Here is a 20,760-nt window from a genome sequence, read left to right on the forward strand (position 1 = left end):
TCAACCTGTGGGGCAAGGCTCCTTTGGGGTCGAATGATCCTTTCACAGGGGTCGCATATCAGATATCCTGCATATCAGATTATTTACATCATGATTCATAACAGCAGCAACATTACAATTATGAAGTAGCAATGACAATAATTTTATGGTTGGGGGTCACCACAACATGAGGAACTGTAATAAGAGGTCACAGCATTAGGAAGGTTGAGAACTACTACAGTAAACCAAGGGAAAAAAAGACTTATCAAATCCAACACAAGGTATGCCCTCTATGGGCTCTTTTGTAAGGTTGTATCTAATGCTTTTTGCTTGCTTTTGAAATAAAGTCTTACTTACATAACCCAGACTGGCCTTGAACTCACGATTTCCCAACCACAGGCTCCCATGTGCTGTCATTATAGTCATGTGCCACCATGCCTGACTAACACAATTTTCACAGGCTTGTTTACTTCATTTTCTAGCTCACTGAAGACTAGACCGCTACAGGCAGATCACCCAGCAACTGCTATGAAAGTGACAGCAGCAGCCTTCAGAGATGGTTTAGAAACCCCATGCTTACCCCAATTACATTCTCAAGTCCATCCTAAAACGTGACACAGTATTTGTATCTTCTCATTGACGTTAAATCATATCTAGGTTACTTCTAATACCTAATGCAATATAGATACCTGTTTTGCTATATTGTTTTAAAATTTGTATTTTTTTATTGTTATATTGCTATTTTCTATTCTTTGGGTTTTTTTCTAAAATATTTTTAATCTGTAGTTAGTGGAACCCATCTATACACAGAACAAAATGTAATGCTTAACATCATGATAGTCGTGAAAAACTCAAAAATTATCTCCTCACTATATATCTATATACATAGCCAATCTGACCAGTACAACACTGTAGAAACCCCAAACAAGCACTTAATAGGCACTCTGACCATAGTGACTCAGGAACATTTACTACAAAGTAGTCCCAAGTATTTCTTGAATCCTCAAAAATATCACCATAAGAGAACAGTATCTTCTAATGTCAACCTGCAATCTTTAGGAATTCAGCTTAGCAGAATACTTGCCCAGCAAGTTGGAGGCCCAATACTTACATACATCTAAAAAAATTTTTTTAAAGATTTGTCATGTGTACAGTGTTCTGCCTGCATGTGTCCCTGTAGGCCAGAAGAGGGCACCAGATCTCATTACAGACGGTTGTGAGCCACCATGTGGTTGCTGGGAATTGAACTCAGGACCACTGCCTATGTCATACTAGGCATAATAGAATGAAGTGCTACATATATTATTTCCAAATCTATTCCTTGTGCCATGAAATGTATACCAGCAGAATGAGGTACTTATGGGTATTTGTAACTACAGGAATCTTGAGCCAAGGTAAAGAACTTGAGCCTACAGGTAAAGAACTTGTAATTGAGGAGTGTCGGGAGGATTCCTAGGCTGCTTGTTGCAAGTCAGAGATTTCTTTGACTCTGAATATTTCATTTAATAATTCATGGAAACCTTACATTGTTTCATAATGTATCAATAAAGTCCCCCTGAAATGTGTGCAAAATTAACAACACTTCAGGAGATGGCCAATAGCTCAGCTTGGAAAATAGGACCATGAATACAGTTTCAACGCAGTTACCAAATCAGTTAATTTGAAAGTTCAAGTAATCATGAGGAGATTCTTAGACTAAGAGATAAGGTTTAAGCACTTTCTTCCATCTCCTTAACTGGCTATAAAAATGGAAAGAAACCACAATGGAAAAATGTTCAAAGCCATCTTCTTAGCCATCTGAGAGACTTTCAGTCTCCACACAATGTGTTTTGCTGGTAATGGAAGCGAACAAGGAAACTGGGACCCAAGTGAAAAACGTACTCTCAACTGGTTAAGCATTAGTGATAAAAAGAAGGAAGAAAAGGGTAAAACTTACTTTAAAATCTGCTAGCTGCTGGTTGATGACATCCACTTCAGTCCCCACAACCCACTGAAGAGCTTCTCCCTCCTCTGCAGCTGAGGTGGCATCATTGAGTGCTTTCAATTTCCTATAGAAGTCCTCTACTCGGCCCAGTGTGAGCTCTAGCTGCTCCTGGCGAGCTTTCCCTCTCTCTGTCAGTTTACCACACTGTTTGTTAAGGGCTTCTAGCTCCCTCTTGAGACCCAGTAAGTCCAAAGTCCCCTCTTCCTCCACCATCTTCCGACACTCTGCTTCAGAGTCCTCTATGTCAGACCTGAGGGCTTGGATTTTGTTAAGGAATAGCCGAACATCCTCAATTTGTGACTGGAGGCTATCCGTGTCTCTACCAATGGCTCCCATGCCATCTAGCTCATCATCCAGGTCAGCCAATTGAGAAAACATTTCTCGGACTCGACAGTGAAACTGCCCAATCCCCTCTAGCTTGTTTTCCATGGCCAGGCAACCACTGTTCACACGCTGCTTCACTTCTAAGAACTCCTGCTGGGCAACCTCAGCTTGAAGCACAAGTGGGGAGGCATCAGACCCGTCTGGAGCATCTTCTACAAGTCCTTGAGTGAAGTTCCTCAGGTAGTCGACCTGGGGCTCCAGGGCCTGCAGCACTTCTTGCTGAGCTCTGAGCTTCTCCAGATTCTTGTTGCTACAGGCTTGAGAGCCCAGAGCATCGAAGATTTCAAGCTGGTGTTTGGCTCCTTCAACCTTCTTTTCAATATTCTTAAAGCTTTCCTGGAACTCCTTGAGCCTCTGAGTCATTTCTTCTATAGAGCCTGTTTTGGCCTGCAGCTCCTCTGTAATGGCATCCATGTTCTGGTTGAGTCCAGCCTTCTCATCCCGGATCTCATCTTCATCTATTTCTGAAGAATTGATCAGAATGTCAGCAGCACCATTCAGTATTTCCAGCAGGGAGCGGCGTTTCTCTGCCTCACTCAGCATAGCCTTTGACCTCAAGAGGCTGGACTCCAGCTGCACTGGATCCAGAGTAACCCGCAATTCAGACATCTTGGTCTTGCAGTCTTCTATCCAGGGCACAAGATCTTCCACATGCCACTGATATTTCTGAGCTTTCTGCATACAGTCCTTGAGCCTAGACTGTCGGTCTGCAGTTTTTTTATTGAGATCTTCCCAGTGGCTTTTGAGTTCAACCAACTGGTTTTGTAAAGTCTTTTTCTCTTCCCCGGGAGGCACAGAGAGCAGCAGAGACTCCCCTTCGGCCACAATCACCTCATAGGAACCACTGTGCTGATTGAGATGCTTCTGAAACTCTTCATTCTCTTGTAGCTGAGACTGAAGCCGCTCCAATTTTGCAGAAATTGGGCAGATTTTTGCTTGCTGGCTTTGTTTTTCATCCAACCAGGTTCTCAGCTCATCAAACATTTGCTGGAATTGCTGGGTGCTGGCGAGAGCTGCCTGGAGTCTGTTCATGCGATCAGCTGATATAAGAAAATGAAATTAAAATCAATCAAGCCTGAACATGGGATGTAAAATGTTTGCTAACAGGGTATGGTCTAATTTTAAGAATAGAAATCAAATATTGAGAATCTACCATAAAAGATAAGTATAAAGCCAGGTTCCCATACGAATACTCAGTCCTATTATCAACCATGTAACATGACCTGACATGTCTAAGTCAATAAAAACAGTCATAACATTTTCAGAAGACCAACAAGTTAATGACAAAATTTTTCTTAGAAAGTCCAAAATAGGGTAAAGGGATGGCTCAGCAGTTAGGAGCACTGACTGCTCTATAGAGGGAGGACTGACCCATGTCTGGTTCTGAGCACCAACAGGGCAGCTCACATCTTGTAACTTTAGTTCCAGGGGATTCAATACCCACTACTTGATCTCTATAGATACGGCATGTAAGCAAATCATGAAATTTTTTAAAAATCTTAAAAACTGCAGAATACATTATAACTCTGCATAATGGGGTTGGGGATATGCATGTCCCTCGACAACATACAGAAGACAAGTGCTAGAGTTAGTGTGTCTAGAACTCTACCCATTAGTACGGGCCTGGACGTGAGTGTCTGCAGGCTAGCTGACGTGGTGTTAGAGCTTCTCTCTCCAGGACCATGTTATGCTTTGTGAAGCTCCATACATGCCAGTGTCACTGCATAATAACTGCATCAATTGCCATGGTTACTAGAAGTAAGGAGAGGTGAACATGATGCTAACCCTGAAAAGCTACTTAAGGATAATTCTAGACTCTTGGTCTGCTCACTTCAGCTCACCTGCAAGGTCTTCTAAGCCTTGGAGTGGCAGGGCGACTGTCTCCAAACGCTTCTTCAGTTCATCCTTGAGGTACTGCTCACCAATGAGCAGTGAGAGTTCATCGCACAGTGCCTGAGCCTCCTTAATCTCGTTGTCTAATTGTCCCAAGTCAGATCGAATCTCACTGGTCTCCTCTAGTTGCTGCTTTACAGCATCAGGTTGGGTGCTGATGGCTGACTGGCCACTCAGTCGCTGTCCAATGGCTTTCACCTTCTCTGATAAGTCCTGCAGCAATTCTTGGTACTGGGTGCTTTTAACGATAGCTTGATCAATTTGGCTGGAACGGGAGTTAAGCTTGTCAGTGAGCTCAAGCCACTTCTGATTGATGCTTTGGAGTTCCTTCTGCACTTGGCTGGCGGATGGAGAGACATCTCCAGGGCCTGTGAGGATGCCCTGAGCTGCCCCATTCAGCTGCTCATGCTGCTGCCTTCGAGCTTCAAACTCCTTCAGCATAAACTGAAACAGTAACGACATGGAGATGCTTAGACAAAGAAGACAGATCTAAAAGCAGTGTCAAAACAAAAACTGAATTTGGATTGGGCCAGCCCATTTTGAAAATAATCCAAAAACTCCAGGGACCAGACTACTAAGATACTGTAGCATTATCTTTAAGAATTGCTTAATATGCCAGGCTGTGGCGGTACATGCCTTTAATCCCTGCACTTGGGAGGCAGAGGCAGGGGGATCTCTGTGAGTTCGAAACCAGCCTGGTCTACATCCAGGACAGCCAAGACTACACAGAGTTGAAAAACAAACCCAAAACAAAACCCAAGGAAAGAGAACCCTGTCTGGAGGTCATAATGAAATCCATTTGCCAGGAGTAGCGTTCAAACCCAGATTCCGTGATGCCTAGTTCTTTGCTCTAAGCATTAATCTAGATTGCTCACCTGGACCTGCTGTTTCTGAGCATTCAACATGTTGGGGTCGATAGACAGGGGTCCCAGAACTCCCATCATCAGTTCCTTCTCCATCAGCCAAGGGCGGAGCTGGGATTCTGCAGTCTGGAAGCAGGCCAGATGGCTTGCAGATTCCTCTAGCTGCTTTTGGCGAGCCACAGTAACCTCCGTGGCCTTTTCCCATCGGGAATCTGTTGAGAGGAAATGAGAGAATGCAGTTGGCCTGGTCCCTAAGCTGTATTCCTTATATACTACAGGAAATGACATAAGAGCCATTATTTAACTTTTTAAAAATTAAAAATAACCTTAAAATATTTAAGAACTAAGTAATACAAATAGTTCTGTATCTTCACTGGGCTGGTAGTAACAAGAAACTACACTGATAAACTGAATGGAAGCCCCCCTGTCCCCCACATACTGTAAGATGGATTACATATATTATTTATTATACATATAACTATATATATTATAAACATTTTTCATGAAAAGAAATTTTGTTATAAATATTCACCTATATTATGTATAGTTAAATATTATGAACACATAATTTACTTACCTCTTTATTAGATTATTTCCCATTTCTTTTTTAATTTAATTTTAATTATGTATGTCAGTGTGTGGGTATATGCACACGAGTGCAGTGCTGCTCAGAGGCCAGGGGTGACGGAGCTTGAGTTACAGAAGGTTGGGAGCTGCCCAGTATGGGTGTTATAAACTGAACTCTGGTCCACTAAAAGAGCACTATGAGCCTGTGACCACTGAGCCAGCTCTCCAAGCCCACGTTTTTTTTTAAAATTTTTATTTTATTTATTTATTTATTTATTTATTTATTTATTTATTTATTTATTTATTTATTTATTGATACACGGTTTCACTATGTAGCCCTGACTGGACTGGAACTTGCTATGCAGACCAGGCTGGCTCAGATTTACAGAAAACTAACTGTTTCTACCACCAAGTGCTGGATTAAAGAGAGAGTTACCACTTTCCACTTTCATTTTTACTCTCAATATTCTCTTAACCTTCTGATCAGAGTAGACTATTAGCTTGACTGTCCTAGAAAACCAGATTTCTGTTGACTTCATTTCTAAAATTTTCCCTAATCAGGTCATTTTCTGGTCCTAGACAGACAGGCTTTTGCTTGCCTTCACAAGTTAATTGAAACTAATTCCAGTACACCTTTATAGGGTGTGCTGAGATTTTCAATTTGCTTCAGAGACAAGATATTTTAAGTATAAAACATCCCTGTGATGACTTACTGAGCTCCTCTTGCATTTTCTTCCAGTTTTCTGCTTCTTGTGAGTTGGGATATGTCCCCAGTAATCCAGCCAGAGCTTCCTTTACTTTTTGGATTTTAGGGGAATTCTGTTCCAATTCAGCCAGGAAAGCCTAGGAGAAAGCATATCATAATTGTCAGGAGATTCTGGGGTAGAAACATAGCTTTGTGTGTGGTAGAAAAGATCGAAAGACTGACTGGATGGGAAATCTCAATTGTTCTGACCCTCTCTCTGTGCGGCTTGTTCCATGAACTTAGCTAGCTTCAGGGTCTGCTCTAAAATGAAGATGGTGGGATCTGAGTTCATTCAAGTTCATCACCGAAACTCAACTACATAGGGACCATCACCTCTTATTAACGGGAAGTGCCAAGATAAGATGACAGCACTATTTTGGTAGTTGGAGAGCTGGCATGCCATTCTCAATTGGAATATTTAAAAATCTGGAGAAAATTTCTCATAAGAAAATTATTATGTTCTTATATTTTCTGACAATTTCTTTAGTCCACATTTCAATTTTAAAAACACTAAAATTATCATGTATGAGTATTTGTTTGCTGTTTTTATGTGCAACACATGTGTGCCTGGTACCAGAGGAAGCCAGAAGAGGGAGCTAGATCCCATGGAACCAGAGTTACAGATGGTTGTGAGACACTATGTGCGTGCTGGGAACTGAACCTGGGTCCTCTGCAAGAGCACCAAGTGCTCTTAACTGCTGAGCCATCTCTTAAGCCCTCTACATTTCAATCTTAAGAATAAATACATATTCACAATATTTTAGGTTCCCTTAAGAGTTGCAAAGATACCTAGATGAGAAAGGCTTAACTACCTGGTAGTATCACATAGAAAATAAGACTCAATTCTCAATGAGCTAATAACATGGCGGCAGGAAAGGAGGGACTAAGCCTCTTTCTGCAAATATGTCTTTTCCCCCCTCTTTTGAATGTGAATTATAACAATAGGTAACAAAAAGGATCAAGGAGACTTGAGGAGGTATGTTAAAAATGAGGGCTAACATTCTGCCAATTACAGTCCAGGGCTGACTCCGTTCAGGCTCAGGCCCTAGACTGGGACAAGAGCACCTGTAGGAACCTTTTCCTGTACACTGATGCAGCTCACTAGTAAACACAGTACCTTGTTAGATTCTGCTTGGGCTTTTACTGTTTCTGTCTTGGTTGGAGACAAGGAGGCATCCATGGCTTTCAGAACTTCCTCTTTGGATTCTAACCACTGTAATACAGAGCTCGCTTCTTTCTGAACCTCCTCCATTCTGCCAAAGACAGCTTGAAGGCTTTCCTGGCGTTCTCGAAGCACTTCTCCCAGTTTCTCATACTTTGAATTTACATCAGACATGTCACACTGGATCTCTGTAAGATCTAAGTATCAGAGAAACAACAATGAGATTGGGAATCCTGCTGCCCTTCATTTCTCATTCCTAAATGATTTGTCAGGATTAATCATCTCTCCTAATTCTTCTAGTCAACTAGTGACTGCCTTCCTCCAAATCACATCAAAGTTCCTGTTTAAATACACAAGTATAAGAACCCCTATTAATCTGCTTTCTGGCTTTGGCATTTTATACAAAGATATAGGCCATAAAATGCTGAATAAACATGGGAAGGTCAGAAGTGAGGAAGTAAAGTAAGATGTTACTTTAGCATACTGCTGGGATTAACCTGGAACATTCTTCTGTTCCCTTTTCTTCAAACTGCTGAGAAATAGTTTGAGACGATTTCAGTAGGAGATTGAGGGAAAGATTATTGGTAGACTAGCTTTTTGCTTGTTTTGAGATAGTCTGATGTAACCAAGGCTAGCCAAAGCCTGAACTCCTAATTGCCTTGCCTCTACCTCCCAAGTGCTGAGCTTATAGACCAATACCACTACATCCGGCTTTAGAATACTTCTTTATACCTCATAGGTCCACATACACTTTCCTGAAGGTCTTTCCTTCCTGACCTAACCTGTGGCCCAGTATGACTGCTCACAACTTTTAGTCCCAGGATGCCAACCTGTTTAGCCTACAGCCATTTAACAGGGAGGCGCCACAGTTGCTCCTCTCCAAATGTTCACCCTCATGCCCCTCCTGGCAGCTGTTAATTCACACAGATTGGAACACATACATAGCAAACATGAACACTGTAACACACCCAACAAGGAGGCACTGTTGAAATGAGGTTCTCACCTTTGCAGGTGTGGTATCCGTTTACACTGCCTACAGAGCTTCCTACAGAGGGTAGTATGGAACCTGAGCAGAAGGACAGGGAGACAAACAGGGCGAGACCAACGTGTTAGGAATACATATAGGCACAGCATTTCTCTTCTCTGGCTTGCGCTTTAAGCTTGGGTATCAGAGAGCTAACACAGCACAAGACAACAGCGCATGGAGAGAGACAGGTCACTTTAGCTGCCAGGCACTGAAGTGTCACTTGTGATGCTCAGTTCTGCTGCAGTAATGATTTGTAATCCTTTCTATAAAAATAACAATTCATCTTAAATCTTCACCTTGGATTCCTTGGAACCTTTCCTGATTTTGTAAAGCAAGTACTATTAAAACAAGTTTTTAGAATGGTAACTGTCACATTTTGGAATGAGGATTAATAATAAAGCTAAAACATTACCTTTAATATCAGTCTGTATTGTTAAAAAAAAAAAAAAAAGGTGAATATGAAGTGCAATTAAAAACAAAAAAAGTAGGCCGGGCGGTGGTGGCGCACACCTTTAATCCCAGCACTCGGGAGGCAGAGCCAGGCGGATCTCTATGAGTTTGAGGCCAGCCTGGGCTACAGAGCAAGATCCAGGACAGGCACCAAAACTACACAGAAAAACCCTGTCTTGAAAAAACAAAAAACAAAAAAACAAACAAAACCTATAAAAAGTAGGGTTACTAAAAAGCCCTTTTAACATGTTTCCATATGAAGTTGCCTAGGAAACTTTTCTTCATGGCATCTTTTGGCTCTGCTTCTTCCACCAGAAAACAGACCAGAGCACTGAAAAACACGGCCTGTGAGCATCCTAAAAACTCTCTTGGGCATCTGGCCCTGTTTCTATCGTCATAGACTCACCTATATTCTTCTGAAGTTCCTTTCTTTCATTTTGGAGGAGTTTCTAAGTGAAGTATAAATCAGGTGACAAACTTACTAAGATTATAGAGAAGTCAGGAAATATTCACGACATAATGCTAAGTTGAAAGGACAGACTCAGACTGGGTCATAACTCAGAGGTAAAGCACTTGCTCGGCACATACCAAGTCCTAGGTTTTATCTCCAGCATTTGAAAAAAGGAAAAGGAAAAACAGAAAGGGGCAGGGAGAAACTCCTCTGTGTGCTGTTTACATGGTGTTAAGTCTTCTCTAAATTAAATTAAAAAGCAGTTGTTAGAGTGGCAGGTTTATGTTTCTTAAATATTAATATTCATATATTTTCAATTAAAAATGGAACAAACAAAACCATTTTCACATTGCAATAATGTGACCACAGAAAACGAACGACTAGTCATGAGGAGAGAGAGAGAGTACTGGTCAAGACTATCACTAATTCATAAGTGAGTCTTAATCTATGGGCAACCTTAGTTTCTTCTGCTACCTACAATCAATACATGCTGCTTTGTGGAGAATGGACAGCTCTTGCTACTTCAGTGACGTGTGTGTGTGCGTGTGTGTGTGTGTGTGTGTGTGTGTGTGTGTGTGTGTGTGTGTATTTTAAACATTTTTTTTTCAGCGTCATTGAATGTAAAGGTCATAGCTCTTTGCCAGTATTTTATAATATTGAAACCTGTATATAAACACTGCTGCATAGTACTATACAAAGGAAAACAGCAATAGCACACGTATAATACAGCATATAACATGACAAATCCAGGTATATATAAAAAAAGGTCAAGCAAATTCTTATCAGAATAAAATTGTATAACCACAGAATTCTAAACATTTCAGGGTCATGAAGATGCCAATTTTGAGGTAGCTTTTGTCTTCAATGTTAGTCTTCTGTGTTTGAGAAAAGAATTGGATTCCTTATTAGCTATTTTTAGTGGCTTACCTTGGAAACAATGATCCCTCGTCCCTCACATCATTTGCAGTATAATTTAACAGTATTCTAACATCATAAAGTGACCTGTTAAAAGCATCTGTCATCATTTGCAACTACTTGATTGTATGAATCACATTTTATGGGCAGGGTACCAAACACAATTTATAGACAGATCACATGATGAAGCAGCCACCCACTAATCCTACTTTAAAGTGCTTTGTATTTATTAAGACATATTCAATAGTCTCATTACCATTTAGCACTTAACACACATGAAGCCTTGGGTTCAATCCTCATCATCCCTTCAGAACAGCACCCCCAAAAACAAACAAACAAACAAAAAACCACATCAAACAAACAATCCTAACAAAGGTACTTTAAAAAGCATGAAAAACAATCGCCTTAGACCAGAGTCATCAAATCATAGCCCAGTGGATAATTATGGCCTTTTGTCTGTTTTTAAAAATAAAGTTTTTGGCGGTGGTGGCTCACGCCTTTAATCCCAGCACTTGGGAGGCAGAGGCAGGCGGATCTCTGTGAGTTCGAGGCCAGCCTGGGCTACCAAGTGAGTTCCAGGAAAGGCGCAAAGCTACATAGAGAAACCCTGTCTCGAAAAACCAAAAAATAAAAATAAATAAATAAAGTTTTATTTGGAAGACAGCTATATGTATCATTTAAAGTTTGTCTATGGCTGCTTTTCTGCCACAGTGGTAGAGGCATATAACCATGTGGTCTGTAAGCCTTTTTACTACCTGAATATTTATAGAAACAAGTCACAGACTCCTGATCTGGTCACATGCTGATAATTCACCAACAAAGAGGTTTATACATTAGAGTACTGCTTCCTTTTGTTGTTGCTACTGTTTTTGAGAAAAACTTATATAGCTCAGCCTGATCTCCTAGGTTACTGAGGGTAACCCTGAACTATGAATTCACTTCCTGCCACCTGCTAAGTGCTGGGATTACAGGCATGTACCACTCTGACTGACTTTGGAATAAAGCTTCTTAAAACTGTGGATCTGGGTGACTCTCCTTTGAGGAGCCCAGACCCATGTTGTTGGGTATATCTTACTTTCTTCTGAATGCCTTTCTTGTAAACCTTGAGTTCAAGCCTACATTAAAATATCTTTATTAAACCCCAACTCTACTTCACTAAAATAACAACGATAAAAGGCAATAGCTGGTGGTGCATGCCTGTAATCCTAGCCCTTGGGAGGCAGAGGCAGGCGGATCTCTGTGAGTTTGAGACCAGCCTGATCTACAGAGCTAGTCCAGGACAGGCTCCAAAGATACAGAGAAACCCTGTCTTGAAAAAACCAAAAAAAAAAAAAAAAAAAAAAAAAAAAAAAAAAAAAAAAAATCAACAACAAAACCATGCTTCTTAGCCACATTTGAGGTTGTGAAATTTGGTAAGAGTAAGAGATTTCTGAATGCTCCAAAAACCAAATAATAATTCAGAATCAAACCTGGAACGAATCTGAACTGTTCCTGGCAGTGCTCGCCTGTGTTGCATAGCCCAGCTTTACTTCTGAACACGAACACTTTGCACTGTATATGACATCAAGGCATACAATGCCAATACATGTGCCTTAAACACCTCAGCTGAACTTTGAGAATATTGTATGTTATACTTTTCAGTGTTTTATATACATGTCTGTGTGCATGCATGCATGCATGCGTGTCTATGGTTTTCTGCTATGATAGAAACATAATTGTTTAATTATAGAGAACAATGATTTGACATTTTTAATATTAACTTTAATATTTTCCTATTGCCATTCCTCAGCATTTATCAAATTAAAATATACTTGGATTATATTGTGTTAGAATGCTGGATTTAAAATTTTTTATTACATTTGTCTTCTTTAAAAATATTTATTTTCAATTTAAAAAATATTTATTTTCAATTATGTGTGTGTGTGTGTGCGTGTGTGTGCGTGTGTGTGTGTGTGTGTGTGTGTGTGTGTGTGTGTGTGTGTGTATGTGGGGGGGATGAGCATGTGTGATTGAAAGTGTCCACAGAGTCCAGAGCAGGACACTGGATACCCTAGAGTTGGAGTTACATTTGATTGTGAACCTCCTCATACGGTGCAGGAACTAAACTCAGGTTCTCTGCAAGAGCAATAACCATTGAGACAACTCTCCAACACCACATTTATTTGTATGTGTGTGTGTGCGTGTAGGTCAGAAGACAACTTGGAGCTGATTCTCTCATTCCACCGTGTGTCCCAGGTGTTGAACTCAGATCATCACAGTTGGCAGCAAGCCAACTACAAGCCATGTTGTTGCCCAGAATGTTAGCTTGTAATAACAGTTTGAAATCTTTTTTTCATTTAAATTAATTTTTTATTATTACTTTTTAAAATTATTGTCTCATATATTACATCCTGACTACAATTTCTCCTCCCTCCCTATTTTAAAAATTTAATTTGATTTTATGTATATGGGCATTTTACCAGCATGTATATGTGTGTACCATGTATGTACAGTGCCTTTAGATGCCAGAAGATGTTAGATCCCCTGGAACTGTAGTTAAAGACAGGATGAACCATTATGTGGTGCTGGGAATCCAACCTGAGTTCTCTAAAAGAGCAGCAAGTGCTTTTAACCATTGAGCCATCTCTTCAGGCAGTTTTCTGAATTCTTGACTTGAGGTTCTTTCTGTCTTTCATTTACTTTTTTTTTTTGGTTTTTTTTTTTTTTTTTTTTTTTTTTTGCTTTTTGAGACAGGGTTTCTCAGTGTAGTTTTGGTCCCTGTCCTGGATCTCACTCTGTAGACCAGGCTGGCCTAGAACTCACAGAGATCCACCTGGCTCTGCCTCCTGAGTGCTAGGATCAAAGGTGTGACCACAACCACCTGACTTGATTTACATTTCTTAACAAAAAAAGAAAGAAAGGAAAGAAATGGAGGCAGGGGCCAGTGGATTTTTTGAGTTCAAGGCTAGTCTGGTCTATAGAGTGAGTTCCAGGACAGCTAGAGCTATAACGAGACCTCTCAAAAATAAAAAAATATATCATTCAGTGAATTTCAATTAAGGATTAAAACAGAATTTGCAACAACTTCTGAAATGGCCATGAAAATACTTTCTATCATTTTGTGCTACAAATTTACATGAGATGGTGTTCTCAGGATTGATGAATATAAAATCAAAATAATGAACAATTCTGATAAATGTTGAAAATGTTCTACATCCTGCAATATTCAATATTCAACCAAGATTTTATTTTTTTTTAGGATTTATTAATTTCCATGTGTGAATGTGTGGCGTGTATCTGTGAATGTTATGGTCCATGTGCACACAGATTCACAGAGAGTGCTGGGTATACTCTATCACACCCTGACTGTTGGTCTGAGGCAGAGTCTCTATCTGAACCCGGGGCTCAGGTTTTCTAGGCTAGGCTGGAAGCAAATGATCTTCCTGTCAGCCCAGAGCTAGGGTTACAGAGGTGCATCGGATACCTGGCTTGTTTATGTGGCTTCTAGGACCCTAACTCTATTCCTCATGATTGAGAAGCAAGCACTCTTAATCACTGAGCCATCTTTTCAGCTCCAAGATTTGATTCTTAGTGTAAAAATAAACAAGTACATCCATCTCATTAGTACCCCAGTTTGTTCTGTCTTTAATAAATAGTAAAAAAAAAAAAAAAAAAACAAAACACAAGTAATTATTCTTAAATAAATTTTGTTATAACTTACCAGTAATTTTTTATTAGTATACCTGATTTATAAACCTATATTCCTGAGGTCAGGTAAATCCTTCTCAAGTGAAAGAAGTCACAGACAAAATGTATAGGAAGTCTTACATTAGAATATAAGAGTAATCAGTTCTTTGAAATGATGTTACTTCTGGGACTTTCAAAGAAATATTTAAACTTTAAAGTATTAAACTAGCCAGGTGTGATCGTTCATACCTTTAATTCCAGCACTTGAGAGGCAGAGGCAGGCAAATCTCTGTGATTTCAAAGCCATTTTGGTCTACATAGTGAGTTCCAGGCCAGCCAGAAGTACACAGAGAGACCTTGTCTTAAAAATAAAAAACCACTACAGGCTGGGTGCTGGCGGCAGCACACACCTTTAATCCCAAAGCGAGTTACACACAGAAACTCTGTCTTGTCTTGAAATCCCAAACCAAAAAAAAAAAAAAAAAAAAAGAAAAAGAAAAAGAAAAAAGAAAAACCAAACCAACAACAAGAAAAGACACTCCAGGGGTTCATTGGTTGGGGATTTAGCTCAGTGGTAGAGTGTTTGCCTAGCAAGCACAAGGCCCTGGGTTCGGTCCTCAGCTCCGGAAAAAGAAAAAAAAAAAAAAAAAAAAAAGAAAAAGAAAAAAATACCCCCAAAACCCTACATACACACAAACAAAAACCAACAATAACAACAACAGAAACCCTCTAACAAATAAATAAGCCAACTTTAAAGTACTAAAGAAAAGTAGTTGTTCTTGTGAGAAAAAAAAAGAGTAAACTTTTCCTTAGGTATTGACAGGTCTATAGGAGTATACTTAGTCTGGCAATAAAACCTAAGATCTCAATTAACAAGCAATAAATGACTGTGCACTCACACTGATTTTGCTTAAAAGATTTAGTTTATGGACAAAGATTATCCATGCAACTGGGTACAATGTTTGCGCTCTCTGAATCAATGTGCCAGTCTCTGATGTACTAACAGACTCCCAAATACCCAGCTTCTCCCTAGACATCACTTATACCCACCCAGGCTGCCTATGTTTAAAAATGTTAACACACCCATATCTTTTCTGCTCAAAACAGAACCCCAAGATGAAAAATTTAACTACATTCTTTGACAGCTCTAAGTGGGCCCACTTGTTCACTTACTTAGAACTTTGTAAAATGGAGCAGCATTGTTTAGCAAGGTAAAAAGCAGGTAAGAATGAAAGAGTATATTGCTTGATAGATCTTCTTTCTTCCCATATTCAACTTTCATTTTTATTATAATGAAACAAAAAGGTGTCTCCACAGGCTACAAGCAAGGAGTGGTGGGTACATGTATTCATTACATTTTGAAGAACCTATACTCACCTGTCTTAGCTTGGGTATCAGGTGCTGTGATCTCCATAATGAGATTTTCTAAGGAAGTACCCTTGCAATTGATTTCTTCCACCAGAATCCCCTTACTTGCCCAGTCATCTAGAAGACCCTGTTAAAGAACCAAATTGGTAAATGTAACACCTGGGCCTTTTCCTTGTCAGTAGGAAGAGCTGTTACAGACACAGTCCCTACCATTTTATTTTATGTCTATGAGTGTTTTGCCTGCATATATATATTTACATATGTATTCCACATGCATGTCAGAAGGGATTAAATACCCTGGGACTGGAGTTACAGATGGTTGTGAAACACCATGTGGGTACTGGATACCAAACCTGGGTCCTCTCAAGAGCAACAAGAACATTTAGTTGCTGAGCCATCTCTCCAGCAACCCTCTTATCATTCTGACAAGAAACTGTGCTCATGCTGGGTGTGTGGCGCACGCCTTTAATCCTAGTACTTTGGAGGCAGAGGCAGGAGGGTCGCTGGGAGTTCAAGGCCAGACTGGTCTGCATAGTGATTCCTAAACCAGCCAGAGCTACATAGTAAGACTGTCCCCAAAAAAGAAAGGAAGAAAGGAATGAATGAAAAACAGAACAACAAACCCATGCTTATATATTCAGCCATTACAAGATACTGGCTTAGTCAGCCAAGAATTGCAAAAATGATACTCTAGAATTTTCAGAAACTTGTTTCATTTGTTCATGTATCAAATATTTATTGATACTTCTTATTGGCTAGGCACCATCCCAACACTGAGGACAAAATAGAATAAATAGGATTGACAAGTATATTTCATTTATTGACTTATTTTTAAGTTTTTTTCCTTTTACTTTCTTTTTCTTCCCTCCTTCCTTTTCTTTTTCTTGGATAGGGTTTCTCTGTGTAGTCCTGGTTGTCCTCTAGACCAGGCTGACCTAGAACTCATGGAGCTCCACCTGCCTCTGCCTCCCAAGTACTGGGATTAAAGGTATGCACCACCGCTGTCCAGTTTGGCTTTTTTTTTTCTTTTTCAAAACAAGGTCTTGTCATGTAATTCTGGCTGTGTAATACTCCCAGACCACGCTGGCATCGAACTCACAGAGACTCCCCTGCCTGTCTCCCAGCAGGATGAAAATTATGCCACCTCATCTGGACTTGTTTTTGGTTTATAAGAAAGTGTCTTACTATGTAGCCCAGGCTGGCCTCTTTAAGTCTCTGCCTTAGCCTCCGAGTACTGGGACTAGAGGCCTGAGTCTCAATACCTTATTTTATGACACAGCTCTAAGAGTCTGGGTTATCAATTGCATTATCATGCAATAAATGTTACTACAGAAATATGAATAGTTAATGAACTCTGAGAGTACAAGAGGAGACACAGAGGGAGAGAAGCATTAAATGAAGATAGCAATTTGCAAGTGTGAAAAAGAAGAGAGGAAATAACTAGAAAATAAAAGAGAAGTGCTGTGGGATGGTCTGTATGTCAAGTTACTCTGATTGGCCAATAAATAAAACACTGATTGGCCAGTGGTCAGGCAGGAAGTATAGGCGGGACTAACAGAGAGGAGAAAAGAAAGAACAGGAAGGCGGAAGGAGTCACTGCCAGCCGCCACCATGACAAGCAGCATGTGAAGATGCCGGTAAGCCACGAGCCACGGTATAGATTTATGGAAATGGATTAATTTAAGCTATAAGAACAGTTAGCAAGAAGCCTGCCACAGCCATACAGTTTGTAAGCAATATAAGTCTCTGTGTTTACTTGGTTGGGTCTGAGCGGCTGTGGGACTGGCAGGTGACCAAGATTTGTCCTGACTGTGGGCAAGGCAGGAAAACTCTAGTTACAGAGAAGTCAGATATTTGAAATGTATAGAAATATAGACCTAGGCTACACTGTGCACTTATCAAGAGAAACTTATATTGGGTTTGAGACAGAGCTCAGTTATCCAAAGGAAAGGCTAAATCTCCAGAACATGACAGCTTGCCACAGAAATGGGGCACTAATCATTCTGGAACAGGGGTGTGTGTGTGTTAGCCTTCAGTAACTTGCTCTGTGAGACCACTGGAGCTGACTTAGCTTGATTTTGATTGTAAGCGGAAGAGCAAGACAAAGAACCATTAATATCTAGCAAGCTCACAGGCACTACTTCAAACTGACAAGCAGTCACTGCTTGTCAAATTAGTCATTAATCACTCTTAATTGTTTAGGGTCCAGACTTAAAATGATGTGCTGACAGGCAGAATATTTAAGATTTTCAGAGAAATATAGTGACATTTGTTGGACACCATGTGAACAACAAATACTAAGTTGTTTGGCTCTGAGTACTTAGCATGTGGAATTATTAGGTCTCATTAGGTTTTACTTTTTGGGGGGCAGTGGATTACAATTTTTCTTGAAACAGTAAGGGTCCTATAAACTAGTAAAGCTGAGGAACCTCTTCTTCCCTTGATTATTCTAATGGCAGATTCTCTTAGCATCCATTCTATGAAACAAACCAAATTCTTTTCTTTCATCTGCTCTTGATTCAGCTTGCTTTACTGAGAGAAATGACAAACACATGGTAGTTATTTAGTCAGATGCTGTGTGACTCAACGTGGGAGACTGCTTCTAGCCCTGAAGGTGTCTTCCAAGCCTGTGTTTCTCACCTTCCAATGAGCCAGAGGAGTTTTTGCTCTTCTCACCCAGACTGCTGACCAGGGTCTGGTCAGGTGCAGCTATCTAAATTTCAAGCATGAGTAATGATAATTCCCAACCAAAGATGAAAATTAAGCTTCTCAAGAAATGGACTTTGACCAATCTTTCTTATGATGTATTCTAACTTCCTATCATACCATGAGAGGCATCAAAGAAATGGCCTGTGCTAGATTTTTGGAAACCATGTTTCAAGTAGCATAGGCTGACATGAATTTCTCCTACTGCCACTTGCCAAGCTTTAAGATGCCCGACTTTGGTTTTGAAATGGTAGGCATATAGAACCACATGAAGAAGGGGATTCCGATGTGGACAGATTTACCTACCTTCAAGTGTTCAATCTGCTTTTCCAACTCCTTAGCACTCACGAAAGTCTCTGCAGGTGGAACATTTCCTTCAGTTTCTTTTAGCCATTTCTGGAAGGTTCTAATCAGCTTCCGGAATTCATCCAACTGCTCCTGGCAAGTTGATGCATCTTTCTCTCTTTGAACCAAAACATGTTGTTACTCGTCAACTAAGATTTATAAAATGGACTTGAACTAAAACTAGGTTCATCCTGGGACTGTAGGCACCAATTTCCTAACAGGGCCCTTCCTTTCCATAGTAAAGTTGGTTGAACACACAATGTAGAAAAGCATCAAACTCAAGAATCTATTGCCCTTCTTTGGACATTTCTAGGGAAAGAAGTCTTTAATCTTACTCTAGGCTAAAGTGAAAGTAAGAAAACTAAAGGGAGCCTGCTATTTAGATACTATGATACAACGGAAAGAATGCTGGCTTTGGATCTCCAATCCAGCTCTGTTACATTTCAACTTTCAAGAACTAACTCAAGGGGCTGGAGAGATAGGCCAGTGGTAAATTGCATGGACTGCTTTACCAAAGGACCTGGGTTTGGTTCCCAGTATCCATGTGGTGGCTCACAATCACCTATGATTCTCATACCAGAAGCCTTCTTCAGGCCTCAGAAGGTTCCTGTAGGTATATATGTGTTGCATATAAACTCAGGCAGGTGTACACACACACACACACACACACACACACACACACACACACACACACACACACACACGCCTTAAAAAGAAATCTGACTTGAGTGCTGAATCTAAAGCTCACAGAAGTTAGGTGATTGGCCATAGGCTACACATGTCCATAAATAAAATAAATCAAGGAATGGCTATATCAATCAGGGATCAGTCCAAAGATCCTGGTTCTCCTGGTAGCTTCAACAGTGGGGAGAAGAAAAAGCCCTCTTGGCCTTTGTCCTTAACGGAGCCACTCAATCTGCTGCTAAGTATTTATTTATTTTTGAGACAGGGTCTTATAGCCTCTGCTGGCTTCACACTAGTTACATATGCAGCCAAGTCTGGCTTTGAATGCCTGATCCTTCTGTTTCTATCTCCTGAGGACTGAGATTACAAGTGTGTGCCACCACACATGGCTGTAATTGGTTTGAGCAAGTTTTCCTCTAGTCATCAAGGTGACCACCTGCTAAATCAATATTGCATTTGTAACTAAAACAAGATAGGAAGTCTTATTCATGATCTTAAATCCATGTAAGGATTCTAATGGGAAATCCTGAGTTTCTAACAGTAAACCAAAATCACCAAGCATTTGTCACACATTCCTGTGTTAGTGCTAAAAGATGAATCTGAATGTTTCTATTAAATAACTTAATGTTATCCAAAAGATATTGACAAGTACATATGTGTGCCTGCTTGTCTATCTGTAACCATGTGCATGAGGAGACCAAAAGAGGGTATTGGATCCTCTGAAATTAGTGTGGGTGCTAGCAACCAAACACAGGTCTTCTGAAAGAATAGCAAGTGCTCTTAACTGCTGAGCCATCTCTCCAGCCCATGAATATAATTCATAATTATACCCGGGAAGTCTCTAGGTTTTGTCTTATTTTAAATTCAGCCACAATCCCATTTACTATCCCAAATTTGTTCTGTTTGCTTCAGATGGTCTGGGCTTTTGGTTATTCAGACCTGATACTAAGAGGAATCAATTAGTAATAGAGATCAATAAGCATCAAGTGTATTGGGTAACTTACCTAAAGGGGGCACTTTTTTTTTTGCGGGGAGGTGGGGGGTTAAGAGAGGGTTTCTCGGGGCCCTGGAGGAAGGGTAGCAAGAGTACCCCTCATTTGTTTATGAGATTTTTTTATTGAGCCCTCCTCAGAAACTCAGTCAGCCCTGACCTCTGCCACCTCCACACAGTTTTCCATTTAGGGGACCACCCCTGTTTCAGAGCCAGTCTCCAACAGCCCAATCTCTGCCACCTACGCCCGAGGTCTTCAGCTTTCAATTGCTGGGGCCAGGCCCCAAGGAGGGTTTCCTGAGGGGTCCTGTAGGTTTGTGACTAAAATAATAAATGCTAGGCGTGTTTGATGCGCTTTTAACTTTGAAAAAAAAAAAAAAAAAAGAGAGGGTTTCTCTGTGTAGCCTTGGCTGTTCTGGAACTAGCTCTGTAGACCACGCTGACCCCGAACTCAGAGAGAGCTGCCTGCCTCTGCTTCCCAAGTACTGAGATTAAAGGTATAAGCCACCACTGCCAGGAGGCACTTTTTGAAGTATGGGCTCAGTAGCAGAGTTCTGGACACTCCTTTTTATGGTAAGGA

General features: G+C 40.4%; 1 protein-coding gene across 1 annotated transcript in view; it reads right to left on the reverse strand.

Moving 5' to 3' along the window:
* The window catches only part of Macf1 (microtubule actin crosslinking factor 1), a 339,831-nt gene that overhangs the window by 80,957 nt on the left and 238,114 nt on the right, over positions 1–20,760 (reverse strand). The window contains exons 52-59 of the mRNA XM_037203340.1: positions 18,467–18,623; positions 15,464–15,581; positions 8,581–8,643; positions 7,533–7,774; positions 6,384–6,513; positions 5,116–5,315; positions 4,189–4,684; positions 1,916–3,387 (exon numbers count right to left, since the gene is read on the reverse strand). Coding sequence (XP_037059235.1) covers positions 1,916–3,387; positions 4,189–4,684; positions 5,116–5,315; positions 6,384–6,513; positions 7,533–7,774; positions 8,581–8,643; positions 15,464–15,581; positions 18,467–18,623 — 2,878 coding nt within the window. The remainder of the gene's footprint in view (positions 1–1,915; positions 3,388–4,188; positions 4,685–5,115; positions 5,316–6,383; positions 6,514–7,532; positions 7,775–8,580; positions 8,644–15,463; positions 15,582–18,466; positions 18,624–20,760) is intronic.

The sequence above is a fragment of the Peromyscus leucopus genome, chromosome 2 (assembly GCF_004664715.2).
Source record: "Peromyscus leucopus breed LL Stock chromosome 2, UCI_PerLeu_2.1, whole genome shotgun sequence".
Classification (NCBI taxonomy): Eukaryota; Metazoa; Chordata; class Mammalia; order Rodentia; family Cricetidae; genus Peromyscus; species Peromyscus leucopus.